The following is a 21,553-nucleotide window of genomic DNA, read 5'->3' on the forward strand; positions in this document are numbered from 1 at the left end:
GAGGACATGGCATTTGCAAATAGCCTCTAGACAAATAAATATAAATGAACCATGTAACAGAAATAAATAGGAAAATAAAAATTTTGAGAAAACGTTAAGTAAATCTATGAATGATAACTCTATCAGAGATTACTAGAAAGAAGTTTTTTCTTGTTCTTTTGATTACAGAATTTTATTTTTATTTTACTTGCTACTATTTCAAAAGATCAAATGATATGATGCGCATATATAGTAGCTACTCAATAAATAAGTGGTTATACTTAGCCTTTTCTCTTTAATGATAACCAAGAAACTATTGAAATGGACAATGAACAGACAATATTTTATGAATGAAGAAGAATATTTTGCAGTTGATAAAAGTGAGTTAAAACTGACAGCCAAGGATATTTTGACTAGTATTCCCAGAGTCCATTAACGATAAGATTCCATTTGGGGCCTAGAGCTGGCACTACCCTGCTGGTCCACCTAGTACAAGTCACGGAGTGTTGGATTTTAGTTTTCCAGTTTGTGAAATTAGGGAATTGGGCCAAATGACCTGCATTTCTTTTGGGTGTATCATGACCAAAATGCTGTAACTTCTTATCAAGTGAGGTAGGGAACCCTAAAGTTTATGTTATGGAGTATTTTGTGCTGTGAGTGAGTACACATGTGTATGTATAGCTGTGAACAAATGAATTCTAAATAAAAAATGTGATGATGCTACAAAACGCATTCTAATATTAACAAATGTTCCCTCATAGTTAGTTCTCTCAGAGCTAACTATAAACTATAAAACCTTATAAGCAATAAAAGCAAAGTAAAATCTAGCCTAGTAGTTCAAAGTTCTCCAAAGTCATGCTAATCGAATCAGGTGATGTATCAATAAAGATCATATGACTGAAAGAAATGGAAAACGATGTTTCATTCCTGCAGTAAGAGGAAGCTGGATGTCACTAGAAACTTGAGCAAGCTTTAGAAGAGGAAGGGTTGGTTCAGTTTAGGAAAACCATCATTTTAGATGCTCTGAAAACGCTTATTGGACAGAACATAGGTTCATCCCTTCTTTCCGTGAAGGAGGACCTGAAAGACAAAAATGAGTGGTTTCTGGCTGGTGGAGGTGTGTACTTGGTGGAGAACACTGTTACTTCACATTGTTCTTCTTGCCAGAAAAGAGATGATGAAACTGGCACTTGCTTAAAGGAGTGAAAAACAGGTAAGAAATTTATTTCAGATGGAAAGGAAAATTACCCCGAAAGGCACATGTGGGCACATGCACACAATTAGTTGGAGGGGCGAAATACAGAGGAAAGGAAGGCGGGGGAAAAAGAATCAAACAGCTGCTGGAAAGGTTAAAACCTAAAACAGTAAGAAGGGCACGTGTTAAAGAAGCGGTAAAGGGGGAGGCAAAGTCTTTTATCCTGCTTAATTGGTCAATGGAAGAATCTTGGTCTTCCCATCGCGCACGGAAGACTCCTTTACAAAATACAACTAAAAGGAGGCATTAACATCGAGAATATAGAGGTGGGTGTAGGGAACCATAACCCAGCCGCTGCCGTTGGGCCTTCACCCCCGCTCCCCAGAGCCAGCGCTGCGCGTCCTCGCCCCGGGTCTGGGCATCTTCGAGCACCACCGGGCGCTCCACTCTGCGCTCCGAGGGGGTCCTTTTCTGGCTGTTCCCGGGAAGGACGCGCCCATCCAGGCACCAGGGGTGGCGAGGCGGCCCTGCGGGAACGAACGACTGAAACGTGCACGGGGCCGCTCCGAGGTCCGTGAAGTGGCCTCCCGGTGGTCAGCCTTGCGAGCCCCGCTCCCGCCTGACCTGAAAATCAGCCGGTACGAGTCAGAGACCCCATCCTGGGTTTGTCCGGGGTCTGCCCCCGCTTCCCCCGATGGTTGCCCCGCGGCAAGGCCGCCCCGCGCCGCGCGGTGGCCAACAGGCTGGGCCGCAGTCAGCGCGGCGCGCCCACGGCCGGACGAGCTCAGATCCTCACCGCCCAGGCGCCGCCTACCGCGGTGAGCGCCCCGGCAGCCCGGCGCGCAGCAGCTGGACCAGGCGCCCCGGCAGAGCTTTTTAGCCGGTTTCCTAGTCGCTGGGCAGAGCCCGGGGCCCGCACCAGAGACCGCGAGGTGAGTGTGAGTCCCTGGAGAACACGAAGGGTGCAAAGAATACCCGTCAGCCGGGGAAACCTTGGTGGCTCAGCCAGGCCACAACTGGGATCGGAACAGCCTCCAGCTGTTTCCGTTATGTTGTTGGTGGGCTGGGTTTCTCTCGGTTTTGTTTTGGTTCTGAAATCAACCTGAGGGTGCTGCTACTGTGGGCTAGGTTAGCATCTGGAGGTGCCAAGTACCGTCAGATCGTACTGACCGGAAAAAAGAACCACCTGTTAAGGCACACGCTGAGTATGTCTGTGGCTTCTTTAACTTTAATACCAAGCATCAGCTTTCTATCTCATCCTTGTTATCTCTCTGGACTATGGTAAAATTGTGGCCCTAATAATTAATAGCAGAAAGGCACCATTTCTTGATAGCACCCAGATAGAGACCTTTCTTACCTAGGTCAACCTGTTTTCATTGAAAGACTAAAACTGAAGAGTAAGACTAATCGGGTCTCCACTGGACATTATTGCTGCTACACAGTACTCATGAAATCCTGGCTGACTCTTTCTGTCCAAATCAAGAGTGAACGTTTCAATTCAGCAAATACCTGTGTCTTCTCTGGGCCAGACAGGCATGGGGACAGGAGACACAAATATGAATCAAAGACAGTTTCTGTCTTTAAGGAGCTTTGAACCCAAAGGATCCATCCATACCAAAAATCATTAGGTAGTATAATTCATGCTATACTAAAGATATGAGCAAAGTAACTTATTCTCACTATACATTTTCTAGCCTATTAAGATCTTTAGAATTATAACCCTATTGACTAAGTTTGGGGCACATTTTTATTTTTTAGGGTTTCCACAGAAAGCATTATAGAATAAGTGGAGGACAGTCAGTAATGTAGGGCTGAGTACGGAGTCTACACTTAAACCTACTGTGCTGAGTATGGAAGTCTGGTACTGAGATCCTTTCCTGCCTGCTTCTAAGTGTGCACTCTTGTACTGGAGACACTGGGAAGCTAAACACATTTCCTGTACTATCTTCCAGCTAGCGTTCTGGATGTAAAATTAGGGTCAGGCAAGTAGATGACTTGCCTGAGATTTCGAAGGCAAGGGTGAGGGAGAGGTCATCTCCCTGCTACTTTTGGCTGTTCTCTGGGGCAGTGAAGGTCCAGGAGATGCCAGTGTCTGGTCTCCAGAGTTGTGGGTGTTGGCAAGGACACCAGCACCAGTGACAGATTCGGCACTGTTACCAGCTCCGTAGCTATCAAAAGGCAGTTGAGGGATGTGCGAACATATTCAATGCTCCCTGTCCAGTCAGCTCCCAGATCCCAGCCTCTTGGGGTCACAGGTACAAGTGGTGTTCTTGAACTGTGCAGTCCCTGAGGGACCTCCTGATGCTACAAAAGTCTTCAGTTTACTTGTATTCTAGAAACCATTCCTAGAGGCCAAGCCTAGACCCTGTACTTCCAGCCCTTTCATCAGTTCAGTTAATTCCCTGTAAAATCTCTTTTGCTTAAAGCACCAGGAGTGGTTTTGGTTTTCTGCTTTCCTTGACTCAATGAATATGTTTGGTATGTAGCCACTAAGAGGTACCTATACCTAAATCTCTTCAGTTTCTTTAGATGAGAAATGAAACCTTGAGGGTAGATCCAGAGACTGGCAGTGATTTGAGTGCCTTCAGTGGGGCTGTGCCTTCTCCAAATGCCACAGACCCTGTGTTTGAGTTTGGTCCTGAAGGCACTTGAGTTTGTTACCTATCGACCAGATTATCTGTGAAGTCTCTTGCTCTACAAGTATAATGTAAAATGTTTCTTTGTTTACAACATTTACAGAATGTCCTATCACAAGAGATTATTGAATATTTGGTCATAACCAATTATTTGCTAGTCCTACTGATAATCCATAGGCCACTGACTCTTTGGTCCAAACCCAGGCCCCAATGATAAGGGATTTTTCCTCTGTGGAAAGGGGTTTGCATCCGTTTTTCACAAACAAAGTCTGGGGGCAAGTGGAGCTGCCTAGGTGTACACTTGTGTAATGAAAGGGTGTTTATGACAAGTTCTAAAGAGTGTTTAACAGCCTTATAAAGTTATTAAGCACATCTTGTCAATATAATAAAAGCTCTTTGTCTCTTTAGAAATCTGTTCTTTTATTTACTCTTCTGTGGTTTATGTGCAGGACTAGAGATTTCGAATTTCCTTGTGCTTATCTGTGCTCTTCAGTACAGTAGATGCATGCTTCTTTCTCAGGCAAAATCTTATAAAAGGAAGATAAGGCATTGGGAGGACTCCATGGGGACACTGATATGTACCCTGTTACTGCTTTTAAGGTTTTCTATGACATAGGCACTGTCACTGCTTTACAGATGAAGAAACTTCACCAGACTGGTTTACTTGCCCCAAATCCCCGCAGTGGGAGGCGGCGTCCCAGGATTTACACTCAGGGTTTTCATCTCCATTTCATCTGACCACACCACTTCTTGAACGCAGTTCTCTAATTAATAGAGCCATGCACAGAATTCCCTATGTGTGCTTTTCACCTCTCGTCCTATAATTGTGTGCTCCTCTGCCTGTAATAGTCTTGATTTTCTTTGCAAGACTAAATCATCTTTCAAGGCTTTATTCGAGTGTCCCTTGACCCCAGCCAAGCAAGGCAATACTTCCTTTCCCTTGTTTAACTCCACACCTACACTTCCCACACTGCAATTACATCACCTAAAGGTAATGCTAACAGCTATAACAGGTGGACCCCAAAGTCTCAGTAACAAAGCACTGGAAGCTTATTTCTTTCTCAGGTAAAGCCTGTTTCTCCCTTATGTCATGGTGTTTAACTGGTGGCCTTCTATTCAGTGGTGCAGGAACCCAAACTCTTTGTACATTGGGGCTTTGCCCTTCTTAAGACCTTGAAGTGCTCGGTTTCCAGGCAATGGTCAGGAAAAGAGAGGGTACGTGGCAGGTTGCAAAAGAGGTTTCGTACAGGTGAGAAATGGAAGTGCTATATATTATTTATGCCCATGTCCCATTGGCCACACACCTCAGTCACATGCCACAGTGACCTGCAAGGGAAGCTGGAAAATGTCAACTCTCTATGTGCCCAGTCAGTAGAGGAAACTAGTTTGATGAAGACACATGAATCTCATTCCTGAAGAAGAGAGACTACATCTCAGTTATCTTTATATCTCTTGTGCCTTACACCTCATAGTAACCCAATATAAGTCTGATGAACTTCACTGATTGTGAAGGGGTGAGGTTGCTATCTCAGGTGCCTGAAATTGAAGGTCACCACACTTCATTACAGTTGCTTAAGGGATGATCTATTATTATTTGATTACATTTCAACCTGTTCACTTTTGAATTCCAGCACAAAGGCTAAAACTTGGCAAGAACTTAATAGATGTTTGTTGAACAAATGAGTGAGTAAATGAATGACTCCAGAAAAAAAAGAGGGAAAAAGTTAGTTTACATAGAGTCAGGAAATAGTTGGAAATACTAATTGAGAAGATGGCATTTGAATTAGATCTTGAGTGGCTGGTGGAACTTTACCAAGTGGGAAAAAAATGAAACTTCAGGCAGTGATTGTAATGGTGTTTTGTTGCTATTGTTGTTTTGTTTGAGTAGAAATTTGGAAAACAATCAAGTGCTCATAAGCTCAACTTTCTTTTTATATTCAAATACCACAACTGAACTTCAAGGGTAGGGGAGGAAAAATATATAACCTTACAATCTATATCACCTCTGTTGACTAAAAGAATGACACTAAAATGTTTGGCACTAAAGTGTTTTCTGAACATTTTTGAGAATTCTCAATACAAAGGCAGTGCTCTGATCATTCATCTTCTATGAAGATTTTCACCATGTCGAAAAGCTAGGGATATTGGGTAAGCCAAAGCTTCCTCATCATTACTCCTCATCTTAACTTTGCAGAGTTGGCTTCACATCAAAATCACTTCTTGTATCAGTTGGGTTGCTTTGGGCAGCAAGTAACAGGATGTTTGGCCAAAATTGCCTTTAGAAATACCAGCTTGCTTTTCTCATACAGCAGTACGTCTGAAAGTAAGTGGACCCAGGGTTTGTATCAGTAGCCCAATGATATCAGAGTCTATGTTGCTTTCTACGAGGTAATTTTGAATTTTTCTTCACAGGTAGATGATAGCTGTTAGAGTTCCAAGGTACACAGTCCCCATCCACAGAGCCACCTCCCCCCCCCCACCCCGCCACAAACACAAGCGCCTTTAAGGACCAAAGGAGGAGAGAGATCTCCCCTTGCCTCTTTTCATTATGAAGTAAAAGTCTTACCCAGTGGCTTCAATAGCCTTACCCACAAATTTCATTGGCAAGAATGAATCACGCTTACCCCTAAACCGACTGCTGGCAAAGGGGAATGGTGCTACCAAGCCCGATGTTGGTATTGGTAGTGGGGAAGGGACCCGCTGGCATAAATGGGCAGTGCCATTTAGGCAGTCAATCTTGTCTGCCACACTTGGGGAGATTCAGTCTCTAGAGATTCTGATTTTAGTAGACCAAGAAATAATATTTTAAACTTAAAATTAAACACTTGCCCTTCATAAAGAGAGAGATTAGAAAGGAAAGAAGCGAGTATTGTGTCTTTCTTACCTAGGTATAATGTTCTTCTTTAAAATATTTTATTTATTTACTTATTTTTAGACAGAGGGAGAGGGAGGAAGAAAGAGGGAGAGAAACATCAATGTTTGGTTGCCTCTCACACACCCCCTACTGGGGACCTGGCCCACAGCCCAGGTGTGCACCCTAACTGGGAATCAAACCAGCGACCTCTTGGTTTGCAGGCCAAGACTCAATCCACAGAGCCACGCCAGGCAGGGCAGCATTCTTTTATTCACATCTCATTACATATTATTTTACTATCTGATGATTCAACCAAATCACTATATCAAACAAATAGAATAGAAGTTTGCTCTTGATAATGTGGTCTCATGTGGTTGGCATACCTAACACTTACAAATAAGGTTACTCTCATTTAGGAAAACATTCCTGATCATTTCAGTAATTTCATTGTCAGAGGACTTTTAAGCCCTACTCTTTGCTTGATCTGAATTCCTCACTGCTGGGGAGATATGACATTCAACTAACTGAGCCACGCCGCTCAGGGTTCCACTTGGGAAATGAACGTTAGATCAGAGTTCATCAGCAGGGTCCAGAACCTGGAAGGTTTCTGTGTGTTCTGCATAGAAATACTGTATGAGACCAAGAACCTACACTTTCAGTGCATGACTGGTTGAACACCAAAGGTAGGAGATTCTGTTATTATAATCATTACAGAGCACTTAATAAACAGTTGTGGGGATGCCCCCTGCAGTGCATGAATCCAGCCCATAGCGTACTCCACCAATCCGTGGGAATTCTCAATAAGACCTCCCCGTTAAATGTCAGCCCGTCCATGTGACAGGCAGAAAATAACAGAAATAACTAGTCTTCATCCACATGATGACCTTTTAGCAGGAACTCCGTTGAGAGCAGTAAGCGTACTTTACTTGACCAAAAGCCTATGGACATTTGCAAATTGATAGTTCTTTTATTTCCTATGAAACATCATAGAAAGCGCTTTTAAACATTTAGATTACTAAAATAACCTGAAACCGAGAAGGCTCATATCACTCTGTATATGAACACCTACTTACAGAAGCGGTCCCCCAAGCACGCTTCACTTGCTGGGAGAAACAGGGGTGAGTAGTCAGGGCTCCACCTTTATCTGTCCCATGTGTTGGATTTCAGGGCAAGGTTTTATTCGATAAAAGATTTTTGCCTTTATCTGTCCCATGTGTTCCACCTTTATCTGTCTGTTCCACCTTTATCTGTTCCACCTTTATCTGTCCCATGTGTTGGATTTCAGGGCAAGGTTTTATTCGATAAAAGATTTTTGCCTCCAAAATATTTGAAAACTATTGCTATAGAAGATTCTAGGTCATTCCCCATCTTCTTTGAAAACCACAAAAAACAAAAAATAACCTTAAATTGTGTCTAGTGGGATTAACTTACCTAAAATCCAATTGCCAGATTCTGTCTACGAAAAGTACCATTGCTGTCTATGGCCATACCACCCTGAATGCACCCAGTCTCCTGTGAAAAACACTATTGCCAAAGAGAGCGGTATCATTTTGTTTTCTCTAAAACTTTAAGAATTGCATAATTCTTTGTAATATATTTTAAATTATTTAATACATAAGAAAATCTTATCATATAAATCCTAATACAGAAATATAGAGAATAAAAATGAGAATATAGAGAATAAAAACCATGCCAATCCCATTTCCCTCCCCAAAGGCAACTACNACTCCATTGAGAGCAGTAAGCGTACTTTACTTGACCAAAAGCCTATGGACATTTGCAAATTGGTAGTTCTTTTATTTCCTATGAAACATCATAGAAAGCGCTTTTAAACATTTAGATTACTACAATAACCTGAAACCGAGAAGGCTCATATCACTCTGTATATGAACGCCTACTTACAGAAGCGGTCCCCCAAGCACGCTTCACTTGCTGGGAGAAACAGGGGTGAGTAGTCAGGGCTCCCGAGTTCCACCTTTATCTGTCCCATGTGTTGGATTTCAGGGCAAGGTTTTATTCGATAAAAGATTTTTGCCTCCAAAATATTTGAAAACTATTACTATAGAAGATTCTATAGTAATAGAATTCTATAGTCATTCTATAGTCAATCCCCCATCTTCTTTGAAAACCACAAAAAACAAAAAATAACCTTAAATTGTGTCTAGTGGGATTAACTTACCTAAAATCCAATTGCCAGATTCTGTCTACGAAAAGTACCATTGCTGTCTATGGCCATACCACCCTGAATGCACCCAGTCTCCTGTGAAAAACACTATTGCCAAAGAGAGCGGTATCATTTTGTTTTCTCTAAAACTTTAAGAATTGCATAATTCTTTGTAATATATTTTAAATTATTTAATACATAAGAAAATCTTATCATATAAATCCTAATACAGAAATATAGAGAATAAAAATGAGAATATAGAGAATAAAAACCATGCCAATCCCATTTCCCTCCCCAAAGGCAACTACTGTTAACAGACTTTTTTTCTATGCACATACATATGTACATACACACACATAGACATAGACATAGACACTGCTCATGTTCTTGATCTGTAGTTTTCAATTTGGAGAAAAGGCTAAGGAGACCGTTCCTTGGAGGTCCACAGCTCTATGGCTTCGGTGGCATGTGTCCCTAATACTGGCAAATAAAGCTCACATTAAGCCAACACGGTTGCTAAGTGTGTGGAAATTCCATTTACTGGGGATGCTGAAAGGAAGCACGAGTGGTTCTTGGCATCTGCACATGTCGCTTTGTTAGAGCAGTGTGGGGACTGCCCAAGGGGGTGGGGTGTGGGTCGAGGTGGGCAGAGAGGGGAAAATTGGGACAATGTAATAGCATCATCAATAAAGTATAATTTTAAAAAAGAGGAAAACCAAAAAGGCTCAACTATCGGAAGAGGGTACACACAGGTCTCACAGGGGGGAAGGGGGCGGGGGCGGGCACACCTATAATGCCAAGGTAGGGTGACCAGGAAGTTGTGCCACTTGGCCCTATAGGACCTTTTCAACTTTTATTATTCCATTAAACGGTGTTTCTTAGGTATTTGGAACCATCTATTTTTTCCATATTTCTCATTTTTTAACTTTTCCATCCCAGACACCCACATCTCAGATTGACTCTCCCTCCATGGTTTTACTGAGATATAATTGACGTATAACATTTTATTTGTTTAAGGTGTATATGTAATAATTTGATACATGTATATACTGTTAAATAATTAGCACAATAAGTTTAGTAAACATTTATCATCTCACATAGTTGAAATATATTTTCTCATGGTGAGAACTTTTAAGTCAAATCAATTCTTAAGAGTTCTCTTGAACCATCTCTGGGAGCAAGGATTTTAAAAAACTTCCTTAAACAACATGGGAAAAATAACTAAGGTTCATAAACTACAGTATTTCTAAATTAACATTGTTGAAAAACAAAGCATTTCACTGAAATTCATTTTCTGGATAGCTGACACCTTTTTATTGAATACCAATTTTTTAAATGAGATATTATCTTGTTAGGTGAAGATCAGCCAGCAGGTGAGCCTCTTCAGTCTGGTGACTGTCGACCAGGTTGTATGGGTTCTTTCTCTGCTCTGGGGGTCAGCTCTCTCTGAAGTGCTACAGGTAAGGTAAGCAGCCACATAGGTCTAGAACAGGAATTTGGACTATTTCTTTCAATGTGTTTCACAGTTTTCTATTTTCTCTCTCCCTGTCCTTCAACCCATTCTTCAACAAGTTGGCACAGCTAATTAATTGGCTATCTTAGGGAAACAAATTTGAAAATTAAGGATCAGAGGTGATGGCCCTGGCCAGGTGGTTCAGTTAGTTGGAACATACACCAAAAGGTTTCAGGTTTGATTACCAGTCACAACACATAGCTAAGCTGCAGATCCAATCCCCTGTCTGGGTACCTACAGGAAGCAACCAGTCTATGTTTACCTCTCACTCTCTCTCTCCCTCCTTCTGTCTTTGAAATCAGTAAACATACCCTCAGGTGAGGATTAATGGCAACCATTTTCTTAAAGGACTCAGAGGCGATGAAAACCATTTTTCCAGAAATAGCAACTTAGTAAACTCAAGCAGAGAAGAGTAGTTTCATGTGTGTACACTTATTAGAAAAACTGTCCAGTGCTTCAATCCTTAAGTGACCTCTTTGGGACTTTAGCCTGTGCATTGTGAGAACCAACCTTAATAGGTTTGCTCTCTGTTTTTGCTTGTCTCTTATGCCTTTAAATATAATTGTTGCTAGTTTTCATAATGAAGAATTTTCTTGGAGAAAATGACTTTCTCAGCCCTTTGCTTTTTTCATGTCCTGAAAGTCCTTGGCAAATTCTGGACCTGAGATTTTGTTTGTTTGTTTCAGGACATTACTCACCAGAAATTTTGAGCAAAGTAACCCAGCCCATTAAAGAAACTCTCAAGTAAATACCAAGAACTCTGGTAGAGTCAGTTCCTCACGTGTGACGTGAGCATTATGAGCATCGAGTGGAAGCTTAAGCAAATGACTTGGGGCTTAGAGAAAGAATCTGATGGAACCAGACTTTCCTTCCACTTACGGTGAGGTGGGGCTAGAAATAGACCAAGAGTCATTGTAGAGTTTTTAGAGTTTGCGTGAGCAATCATTTACTTATTCATTCATATATTCAATAAAAATGTTTACTGACAACCTGTAATGTGCTAGCGTAGCAAAGAAAGTAATGCTATGAAACATTGTGTGTGGTCTCCTATGTTTCCCAGACCTTCTGCAGTTTGACTTGGAGACTCGCTTGGTCAAGGGTCTGTGAGTAGATGTCACTCTGGAGCCAAAATACCGAATACCAAATTCTTTTCATCTTAACGTTCTCTTTAAAGATAACCTCTAAACTATACTTTATATTTTAATGCCCTTTAAAACAAAGTACTTCCATATCATTTTTTTCTTGTCATTTTCTTAAAGATGTAAAGTCACCTTTGTAAACATCTGTTATGATGCAGGGCATCCTTCAGGGCCTGTTCAGGTAGGAAGGTTATTACTAAGGATCCACATGGTAGCAAGTGGCAGAAACCGGACTGAAACTGGTAGGGAAGGTATTGGCTCACCTAACTGAAAGGGAGGTGCTTCCAGGTGTACCAACAGTGTGGTTATTAATTTGGAGTTTTCTCTTTCTCCCTTTCTATATTAAGAATCTGCTTTGCTCTGTCATCATTTTGTTCTTTGGAGGGCTTTCCTTGTGTGTCGCAAGGATTGTTAACAACAAGTCTGGAGTTCAGCAATCCTAGTAGAAAGAAAGCTCTTCCAGTGGTTCTAGTAAATACCTTAGAGCTGACTCTTTGGTCAGTTATAGGCCTGGTTCTCACGACTGGAACAATCACGTGATTGGGAAGGAGCTCCCTCACTGGCCAGGCCTGTCCTCGTCTCTGGGGCATTGGTGGAGCATGAGGTTTGGGGACGTTGAGGATGACAGTCTCATGTGAACCACATCAATAGGGAATCAGGGACATGCAGAGTCCAAAAGGCAAAATTAGTGTATTGTTACCCAAAAAAGGGCATTCCCAAACTACAAGTATTCCCTGTGGAGAAAGATATGTATCCCCAAATTTTGTAGCCTGAGACTGCTATCTTTTCTGTGTCTCACTGTCAGTGCCCACTCATGTTGCTCTCAGTTTGTTTCTATCACAGTCTCTTTGTATGTTTTGATTTATGACATCTTATTTTCCAGAGGTTGGGAACCAGATGGGCAGAGTCAACAGAATTGTTTTCTTTTTTTTTTTAATTGTTGTTCGGTTATAGCTGTCCCAATTTTTCCCCCTGTTGGTCTCCCCTGCCCCACCCATCCTGCACTCCCACAGGCAGTCCCCACCCTCTTGTTCTTGTCCACGGGTCCTTTCCACATGTTCTTTGGCTGGACCCTTCCAGTTATTTCCCCCATTATCCCTCTACCCACTTCCCTCTGGTCACTGTCAGTTTGCTCCGTATTTCCATGTCTCTGTTTCTGTTTTGCTTGTTTGTTTTGTTCATTAGGTTCCACTTATGGAGATCATATCGTATTTGTCTTCCACTGCCTGTCTTATTTCACTTAGCATAATGCTCTCCAGGTCCATCCATGCTGTCGCTGTAAGAGTTAATGGGCTTTGAGGTGAGACCTCAAGTGTTTCCCTATGACTAAGGAGTATAAACTTTTTACTTTTTAATGAATTTCATGACATTTCTTAGAATGCTTCAAAGGTCATTTTTATATATTTTTCCCTCTCTCTCTCACTCTCTCTCTCTCTCTCTTTCTCTCTTTGCCAAGAGTGCCTCTTTGGTGCAGGATATACTATTGTAATATCAAGACCCAGTGACTATGAATAGTAAATACTGTGAACATGGTTGCTTCAAGTAAAGGTTACATTTTGTGATACCACTAAATTTAAGTGGTTTTCTGAAGGGAGAATGGTGGTGTGTGTTCTTTTTGAAGTGAAAACATAACAGAAAATAAACAGAGTTAACAAGTTAGTTGTAAGTTGTTTTCCTGGGCTTATTAAAATCCTAGTACCTTATTTTAGCTTTCTCTCTGCAATACCTCTCTGAGCTCTAGTAAGTACTTTGGCTTCCATAGTGGAGACTATAGAGAAATAGGAAAAAAATTTTTGGAATACAAAGCTGTATAAACACCTACGGGTAACATATACTGTGCAACATTCCAAGTTTTGATTGTTTATGTTAAAAAGAACCACAATGTAAATCAAATGAAAAAGCTTTACACAGCAAAGAAAATCACCAACAAATGAAAAGAGAATCCACTGAATGGGAGAACATATTTGCCAGTGACACATCTGATAAAACATTAATTTCCAAAATATATAAAGAACTCATACAACTCAACACCAGGAAGACAACAAAATTTTAAAATAAGCAAAGGACCTAAATAGACACTTCTCCAAAGAGGATGTACAGATGGCCAATAAACATAGGAAAAATTATCGACCTCACTCATCATCAGAGAGATGCAAATTAAAACCTCGAGTTACCACCTCACACCTGTCAGAATGCCCATCATTAATAAATCAACAAACAACAAGTGTTGGCAAGGATGTGAAGAAAAGGGAACCCTAGTGCACTGTTTGTGGGAATGCAGACTGGGGCAGCCACTGTGGAAAGCAGTATGGAGATTCCTCCAAAGGTTAAAAATGGAACTGCCTTAGGACCTAGTGATTTCACTTCTGGGAATATGTCCTAAGAAACCTTAAGCACGAATCCAAAAGAATATAAGCACCCCTATTTCACTGCAGCATTATTTACAATAGCCAAGATCTGGAAATAGCCCAAGTGCCCATCAGTAGATGAGTGGATAAAAAAATAACAATGGTACATTTATACAATGGAATACTACATAGTCATAAAAAAGGAAATCTTACCCTTTGTGACAGTGTGGATGGACCTGGAGATTATCATGCTAAGTGAAATAAGCCTGTCAGAGAAAGACAAATGGCATATGATTTCACTTATGTGTGGAATTTAGTGAACAAACTAAACAAACATAGTGGAGACACACTCATGGGCACAGAGAACAGACTGGCAGCTATCGGCATGGGGGGACATTGGGGAACTGGATGAAAGGTGAAGGGATTAATCAAAAAACATATATACTGTACATAACAGATAGACACAGACAACCACGTGGTGGTGGCCAGAGGAAAAGGTGGGGAGGGTATAGCTGAAGGGGGGCAAAGTGGTGGCAATGAGGACAGAAAGAGACCTTGCTTGGGGCAATGGGTGGACAGAGCAGTGTGCAGGAGATGTACGCTTGAAACCCGTATGGGTTAGCAAACCAATGTCGCCCCAATAAATCCAATTAAAAACACCACAATAATATTAACCAAATAAATTTGTAAAAGCTTCATTTTAGCCAGTAGTTTATGTCCACTAGAAATAATCATTTATACTTTTTGGTCATTTAAAAATAGTCTTCGGGATTTATTGATCCTTTGAATGGTTCTTTTAGTCTCTAAGTCATTTAAATCTTCTCTGATCTTGTTCCCTTTCTTCTACTCACACCGGAGACGTGCAGATAAAGAACAAACTGCCAGTGATCAGAGGGGAAGGGGTGGGTAGTGGGGGGAAGAAGGGGAGGGGGAAAGCCAAGGAATATGAATAGACGGCTCTTGTGCACAGAAATGGGGTGGGGATTGAATGTGGGAGGGAGGACAGGGAAGGGGAGAGCAACGGGGAAAAAGGTGGGACAACTATAACTGAACAACAATAATTTTTAAACAACAATAATTTTTAAAGGAAATACGTAAATAAACAAAAATATTCTTCATAAGTGGCAGAGTTGCGTGATATTGGGAAGGTCATGAAGGAGATGATTGCAGTGATGCTGCCTAAGAGTTTCTATGTAATTGTTCTAATGAGGAAGATGAAGAAATGACAGTGGTGAGTGTTATTAAGTTATTCTAATCAAGGAATTAGCCTTGAAAGGAAGAGGTAAAAAGCATAATAAATAAAATCAGTGCGATTAAGTTGTAAATTCTTCAAGACTCCTGAGGCCCTGTCCTGCTTAATAAGAAAAGCAAAAAGATTCTTAGAGAATTATGGTAATTAAAAAAAGAAGGCGTATGAGTGGCTGATAACCAACACTGTTTCCATATGCCCAGTTGGAACGACTCTAGCCTCCACTGGACAGATAAGGAATTACTGTAGTTACAAAGAGGCTGAGCAGTTTGGTGTTTGATGGAGCTGAACTTTGGGCCCAGATTTGTCCGCCTCCAGAGCCAGCAGATCTCTAGCAGTGGTGTAAACAATTACTTCAGAGTTTGGCAGCCTGAAACCGGTGTAGCAACTCAAGGAGGCAGCAAGCAACCAGCTCCTCCTGTTTTACTTATCTACTATCTTTGGCGTAGGACCTTTTAATCTCAAGGTTGAAAATGGCTGCTGGCCTTTCAGGTAGTGTATCTACATTTTTAGGGAAAAGAAAAGGAAACATCAGAGGGCAAAGAGTAAGCAGCAAGATCCTTGAGAGCCTTGCCTTATTGTTTGAGAATGGAAGTCCCCCTCCAGGACTCCTACTTATATCTCGTTACAAAGAACTGGGGCACATGACCACCTCTGGCTGCAAAATGGCTAAGAATTGGAGTACTTGGCTCGCAGCCTATATGTGTATAGCGTAGGAAGCCTAGGGTGGAGGGACTGAAGTTGGTGTTTATGGAAGTCTGCCTTATAGGTTTTTCAGTTATTTTGTGTAAGTTTACTTTTTATGACATAATGTAAACCTATGGGGAACAAAGAATGTGTTTTGGTATCTTTGAATTGCCCACATTAATGAACAAGTGACTGCCATAGTACTTACTACAATGTCTAAGACATTTTGGCTACTCAGATCAATGTTGCTGTATTTTTTTCACTTTAATTTAGAAATTACAACCAGGAAAGAATTAGTGACTCTAGATTTTCTCTGAAAATCATAGAATCAGTAGATTTCTCTCTAGTAACTCATTTCCTCATATCAACATTGGAAAATTACCCAGAGTTTTCTGCTTCATCAAATTGGCCCATTAGATAAGAAAATTTATTGGTAGTATTACTTGGAATATTTTAAGTATAAATCATAAAAACAGGATGAGAAAGAAATCACATAAATGTATGTACACTGGTCAGCCCAGACAGCTGTGGTTCAGTTGGTTGGGAGTTGTCCTATAAAGCAAAAGGTCATGGATTCCATTCTCGGTCAGGGCACATGCCTGGTTGAGAGTTCAGCCCCTGGTCAAGGCAGGTATGAGAGGCAACCGGCTGATGTTTCTCTCTCACAAAGATGTTTCCCTCTCTTTCTCCCTTCCTACCCCCTCTCTAAAAATAAGTAACTAAAATCTTTAAAAGTGCTGCACCCTAAAAGAAGTATATTGGTCAACAAGGGTTTTTTCAAGAGAGGTGATAGGTAAATAAGAATTAGGATAAGTTATTGTAATCAAAGAAAAGATTAGCAATTGAAAACTAAGAATAGTCTAATTTCAAATATTTTAACCATTCAGAGGTCTAAGGGGGAAAAAGTATAATTCATTCGTTTAAATTGCTCAAATTGCTGTTTGTTTGTTTAAATCTCAGATTGCTGAAAAACAGATCTTGTTTGTTGTCCCTCTGTCATCTTAATCTTAATTATAAATCATGGAGGATGAAAATAAAACAATTGAACATGAAGATTTGGAACCAACAGGGGTGAATCACACAGCTTCTATGTCTCAAGAAACACAGGTAAGCCTGTAATCGGATGAAGCCATCCCAAGTGTTTCCTTAAGGAAAGGACTATATGTTTCTGAATCTGTGACACAAGTGTTTTCTCTTTATTCCCTATCACTCAGTTAACATTCTCTCTATTCTTGATCCCCAAACTCATGTAGTCCAGGGTAGGTGTGACTACTGGTTTTCCCAGACAGTCATTAGCAGCCAGCCCAATACGAGGACAGACAAATGAGAAGCCTGTGAAATTCACTGTGTTCCCAGCCTAACCCTTAGTAAGGTTCTTTTATTGCTTAAATTCAAGTAGATGAATGAGTGTGAATTGGTTTTTACCACAGACAGTTATCTTTTTTTTGAACCACTTTTATATATTCACCAACTATTGCCTTGAATTATATCTTACATAACTTAATTTCATGCCCAGTATAGTGAAACATAATGAAATTTTACATGACTCAAGCATTTATAATGATACAAACAGTGACTCAGTGGTAAATATGCCCAACATAGTTCTTGTTCCAAGTATTAGCTGATTAGTTAATAATAAGCCCATGCATTTCCCTGCTAAGTATTAGCCTTGATTTTGTAATGGACATTTGATTTTTGATGTGATAACTCAGTAACTAAAAACATGTATAGTAAATATGCAGCTTTAAGGGCTTTTTAAAAATTGCCTTAAACACAGGAGGAAACAGTTACGAACCTCAGAGGTAAACGTGGAAATGAACCAACAGAAGGAAGTAGCGTTGTGAACACCAGTGAAAGAAGCCTACAAGAAACACCAACTGAATCAAATCATTTGCAAAGACTGAAGCAAACATTCACGTGCCCTCCACATGGCTTACTGGATAGAGTGATAACGAATGGTATGTAAATGGTAAGGATGAGTTCAGAAACAGTATAAAAGACAAAGTTGTTATAGAATGGGAAATCTTAAAAATAACACAGTTTCAAGAACAAAAAGAAGTTTAATTCTCTCTCACATCAAAACTACTAGGTGAGCCCTGGCTGGTGTAGCTCAGTGGATTGAGCTCGGGCCTGCGAACCACACGGTCGTGGTTCGATTCCCAGTCAGGGCACATGCCTGGGTTGCAGGCCAGTTCCCAGTAGGGGACTCATGAGAGGCAACCATACAATGATATTTCTCTCCTTCTCTCCTTCCCTTCCCCTCTAAGATAAATAAATAAAATCTTTAAAAAAAAAAAAAAACTACTAGGTGAGCTCTGGCTGGTGTGGCTTAGTGGGTTGGGCATGGTCCTGCAAACTGAAAGGTCGCCTGTTTGATTCCTGGCAGGGCCCATGACAGGGTTGTGGGCCAGCTTCCTGGTTGGGAATGTGCAAGAGGCATCTGATTGATGTTTCTCTTGCACATCAATGTTTCTCTTCTTCTCTCTCTGCCTTTCTTCCGCTGTCTCTAAAAATAAATAAATAAAACCTTTATAAAAGTAAAATAAGAACTACTAGGCGAACAATTCACAATGGTAAGTTGCTCTGCTCCACATAGTCCTTTAAGGGCCCAGGCTGAAGGGCGCCACCATCTTCGACCGCAGGCTTCCGAGAGTGCTGTGGTCACCGTTCCAGCTGCCAGGAAAAGAGCAAGAATCAAGGACTTATTCCTTGTCTGTATCTGAGTTATTTCACAGGATTATGTTAGGACTCCAAGGAGAAAAGTGTCAGAAATCACTTGCAAAACAGAAAAGCACTACGTAAGTGTTTTTATTTGTCATTACCATTAGTTAGTGCAACTAATGTGTGAGTGAACTCCGCTCAGTTTATACTTCCAAATGAATCACATCATTTTATAAGCATCTTGGTTTGCAATTCAGCTTCTTCCAATAAAGTTGTTATTACTTAAATATATTTATTTGGGAATTTATCTCAGCATGATTTTAAATATTGTTAGGTTTGAAATATTTTTGTCTTTCAAGAATGGATTTGGTTTTTTGAGGCAGCCGAACATTATTCTGATACCAATTTGGTGAATATATGGATGTTCAAATCGAGTAACGCTTTTTTTTTTGTTCAGAAAGGAAGTGCACATGTTAGTGTGAATGTGTGTGGGCATGTTACGTATATTGGAGGATGTGCAGTATAACAGGAAGAAGGAGAAGGTTTGCAAGTTGTCTGTAAAGGCAGGTTGAAAGACAATTTCAAAAATTGTATTGAGGAATGACAGCATCTTTGAAATAAATATATTGCCTCCCAGAGTAATTATATAACATGCTTGTTCTAGAATGTGACATATTTAATCTAGAAGTTATCGTTATTGAAAAATCAGACTCACTTCTTTATAGTTGTTTTTTATTTGGGAGCTCTCAAAGACATTTTTACCATTCTCAATTGGGACAAAGGACACCAAGTGTAATACATTATACTTTAGGCCCTAGACATGTTTTCAATGAAATTAAGTATGTTTCTAAAGTAACACAAGAAAAAAATCTCAAACTTGATTTAAAATACATAGAGAAAAACCATGTTCCAAAATATACACCAGTTTATATGGCTACAGATCGTTTAATAGCTTTTCCGTCCTTATTTTTTCAAATTTGTACCATTCAAATTGTGGCACATTTCTAGTTAAAATGTGTACAGTAAAACAGATGGAGATTGACATAAGGAAAGAGTATGATGAATGTTGTGATTTTGAGACTTAGTATTTTCGTTTTTAAATTTTTTAAACAATTTTATTTATTTATTTACTTTTAGAGAGAGGAGAAGGGAGGGAAGAGGAGAGGGAGAGAAACATCAATATGTGAGAAACACATAAATAGTTTGCCTCCTGCCCGCCCCCAACTGGGGGGACCTGGCCCACAACACTGGCGTGTTCCCTGACTGGCAACTGAACCAGCAACCTTTCAGTTTGCAAGCTAGCGCTCAACCCACTGAGCCACACCATTCAGGGCAAGACTCATATGTTTAAATTCTATAATCACTGTCCATAAAGTGCCAGAGAAATTTAACTCAGTGACCATTCAGCATATATAATTATACTTATTAATAAGTAAATATCAATATTACATGTGAATATTCAATTTTCCCAAATAAAAAATGAGAAGCAAATTATTAACTAAATTAAATGTGATTTAGGGAAACCTTATAAATGCACATTTGCCATGTATTTGTAACTGCATTCTGGATATGGGGAATTAAAGGAAAATTAGAGGTTTAAAAAAGTAGTCTTAAAGTGGACAAAATATAATTATTGACACAGTGTTTATTTATTTCCATCAGTATATGATTTATGTTACCGATGTATTTTTTAGCCAATATATACTTATTAATACAGTAATTATTTGTTTCCATCAATAAGTAGGTAATTAGATCTGATATGAGACATTAAAGTTCCATTGAGTGGAAAACTCCTAATTCTACCTCGCTAAATTTAGTATAAAATTGGGTTTATGCTGTGATAAAGTAAAATTTAGTAGCTGGCAATTCCTGTTTTCCTGTTGTACCCCCAATACTGCGTAAAAATTTCAGCCTATAGCCATTGGAAAATACCGAAGCCCTTAGTTATTTCAATACAATGGCATCACAAGCCTAGAAAATCCTAAACAATTCTGTTATGATTTAAAAAATGGAATATTGGATTCAATCTCTAGTAAAATGGTAGACAAGACTCAAAAATCTTTTTACTAATACCAATGAAAACATCTGAAAAAAAATATTTTGTCCTTTTAAATGTACCACTTATCCATCAAGGAAACAAGAAATCATCATCACCAAAACAAAGTATAAGTAAAAGAAATAAATAAGTGCTCAATCCAACTTTCACCCCAGAGGCTTCTGCAAAACACCAGTCAATCTGAGATTTATTTTGAGAACCATAAATATAGGAGGCTACACCAGAGCCTGCCCGGGTTGGAAGAAGTACAGTGGGAGAAATCATTCTTCCTTACCCATACAGAGCTGGGACCCAGTGTGATAGTTAATTCTACAGAAACCTGCTCTGCAGATGGGGCTGCAACTAAACCTATCAGTCTCAATTGTGATGCTGGCCAGAGAGAGTAGTTTCCACTGAAAACGCGTAACTTTGTGCTCATTTGTGCTCCAGAGTCACTGAAGAAAATGAAGGTGAAAATATGTCTAAAACTGGTCCTGGATTATGAGCTTCTGAGTACATCGTAGAAGTGAATTCAGATCCTATCTGGAGAAACTCACATTCTGCCTAAGGCTTCAACAATTCTAAAAGATAAAGTTTTAAGAAATAGGTTACTATTGCAAAAAACAAACAAAAGAAAAATCACGATGTGCATGAGGAAACATTTCAAGAAATTGCATTGTCTAAAAATATAGAATATAAAATATTTTGATATCTGTAAAGTTGAGATGCAAATATAAGTACAAAATAAGTAACTTTTAAAATGAACAAAGACTTTTTAATAAAGAACTAAATTGAATTTCTAGAAATGAAAGTTATAGAACAGTAATTGGGATTGAAAACTTAGTGGCTAGATTAGGCAGCAGGATAATAAAAAGAGAATTGGTAAACTAGCAAATAGGTCTGAAGAGATTATCCAGAATGTAGTACACACAGGAAAAAATGGATAATATGGAAATCAGGGTTAGCAACATGGAGGAAAGAGCATGACTATCTACTCACAGTTCCAGGAAAAGAGAACAGGAAGAACGGTGAAGAGGAACTATTTAAAGAAATAAAGACTGGGAATTTTCAAGAATTAGTGAAAAACAAAAAC

The 21,553-nt window shown here is 39.9% G+C and overlaps 1 protein-coding gene across 4 annotated transcripts in view; it reads left to right on the plus strand.

Annotated features, from left to right (window-relative positions):
• Positions 1–916: 916 nt before the first annotated feature.
• Positions 917–21,553, plus strand: part of SLC9B2 (solute carrier family 9 member B2) — a 52,566-nt gene continuing 31,929 nt past the window's right edge. The window contains exons 1-3 of one of the 4 annotated variants that reach the window (XM_037031961.1): positions 917–1,192; positions 16,725–16,871; positions 17,542–17,722. In XM_037031961.1, the coding sequence (XP_036887856.1) occupies positions 16,785–16,871; positions 17,542–17,722 (268 nt within the window). In that variant the 5' untranslated portion in view covers positions 917–1,192; positions 16,725–16,784. Of the gene's footprint in view, positions 1,193–1,242; positions 2,107–16,724; positions 16,872–17,533; positions 17,734–21,553 lie in introns of those variants that run through there. The other 3 variants (XM_037031962.1, XM_037031960.1, XM_037031963.1) reach the window with 3 other exon arrangements.

The sequence above is a fragment of the Sturnira hondurensis genome, unplaced genomic scaffold (assembly GCF_014824575.4).
Source record: "Sturnira hondurensis isolate 20B ecotype Veracruz unplaced genomic scaffold, ASM1482457v3 Scaffold0021214, whole genome shotgun sequence".
Lineage (NCBI taxonomy): Eukaryota > Metazoa > Chordata > Mammalia > Chiroptera > Phyllostomidae > Sturnira > Sturnira hondurensis.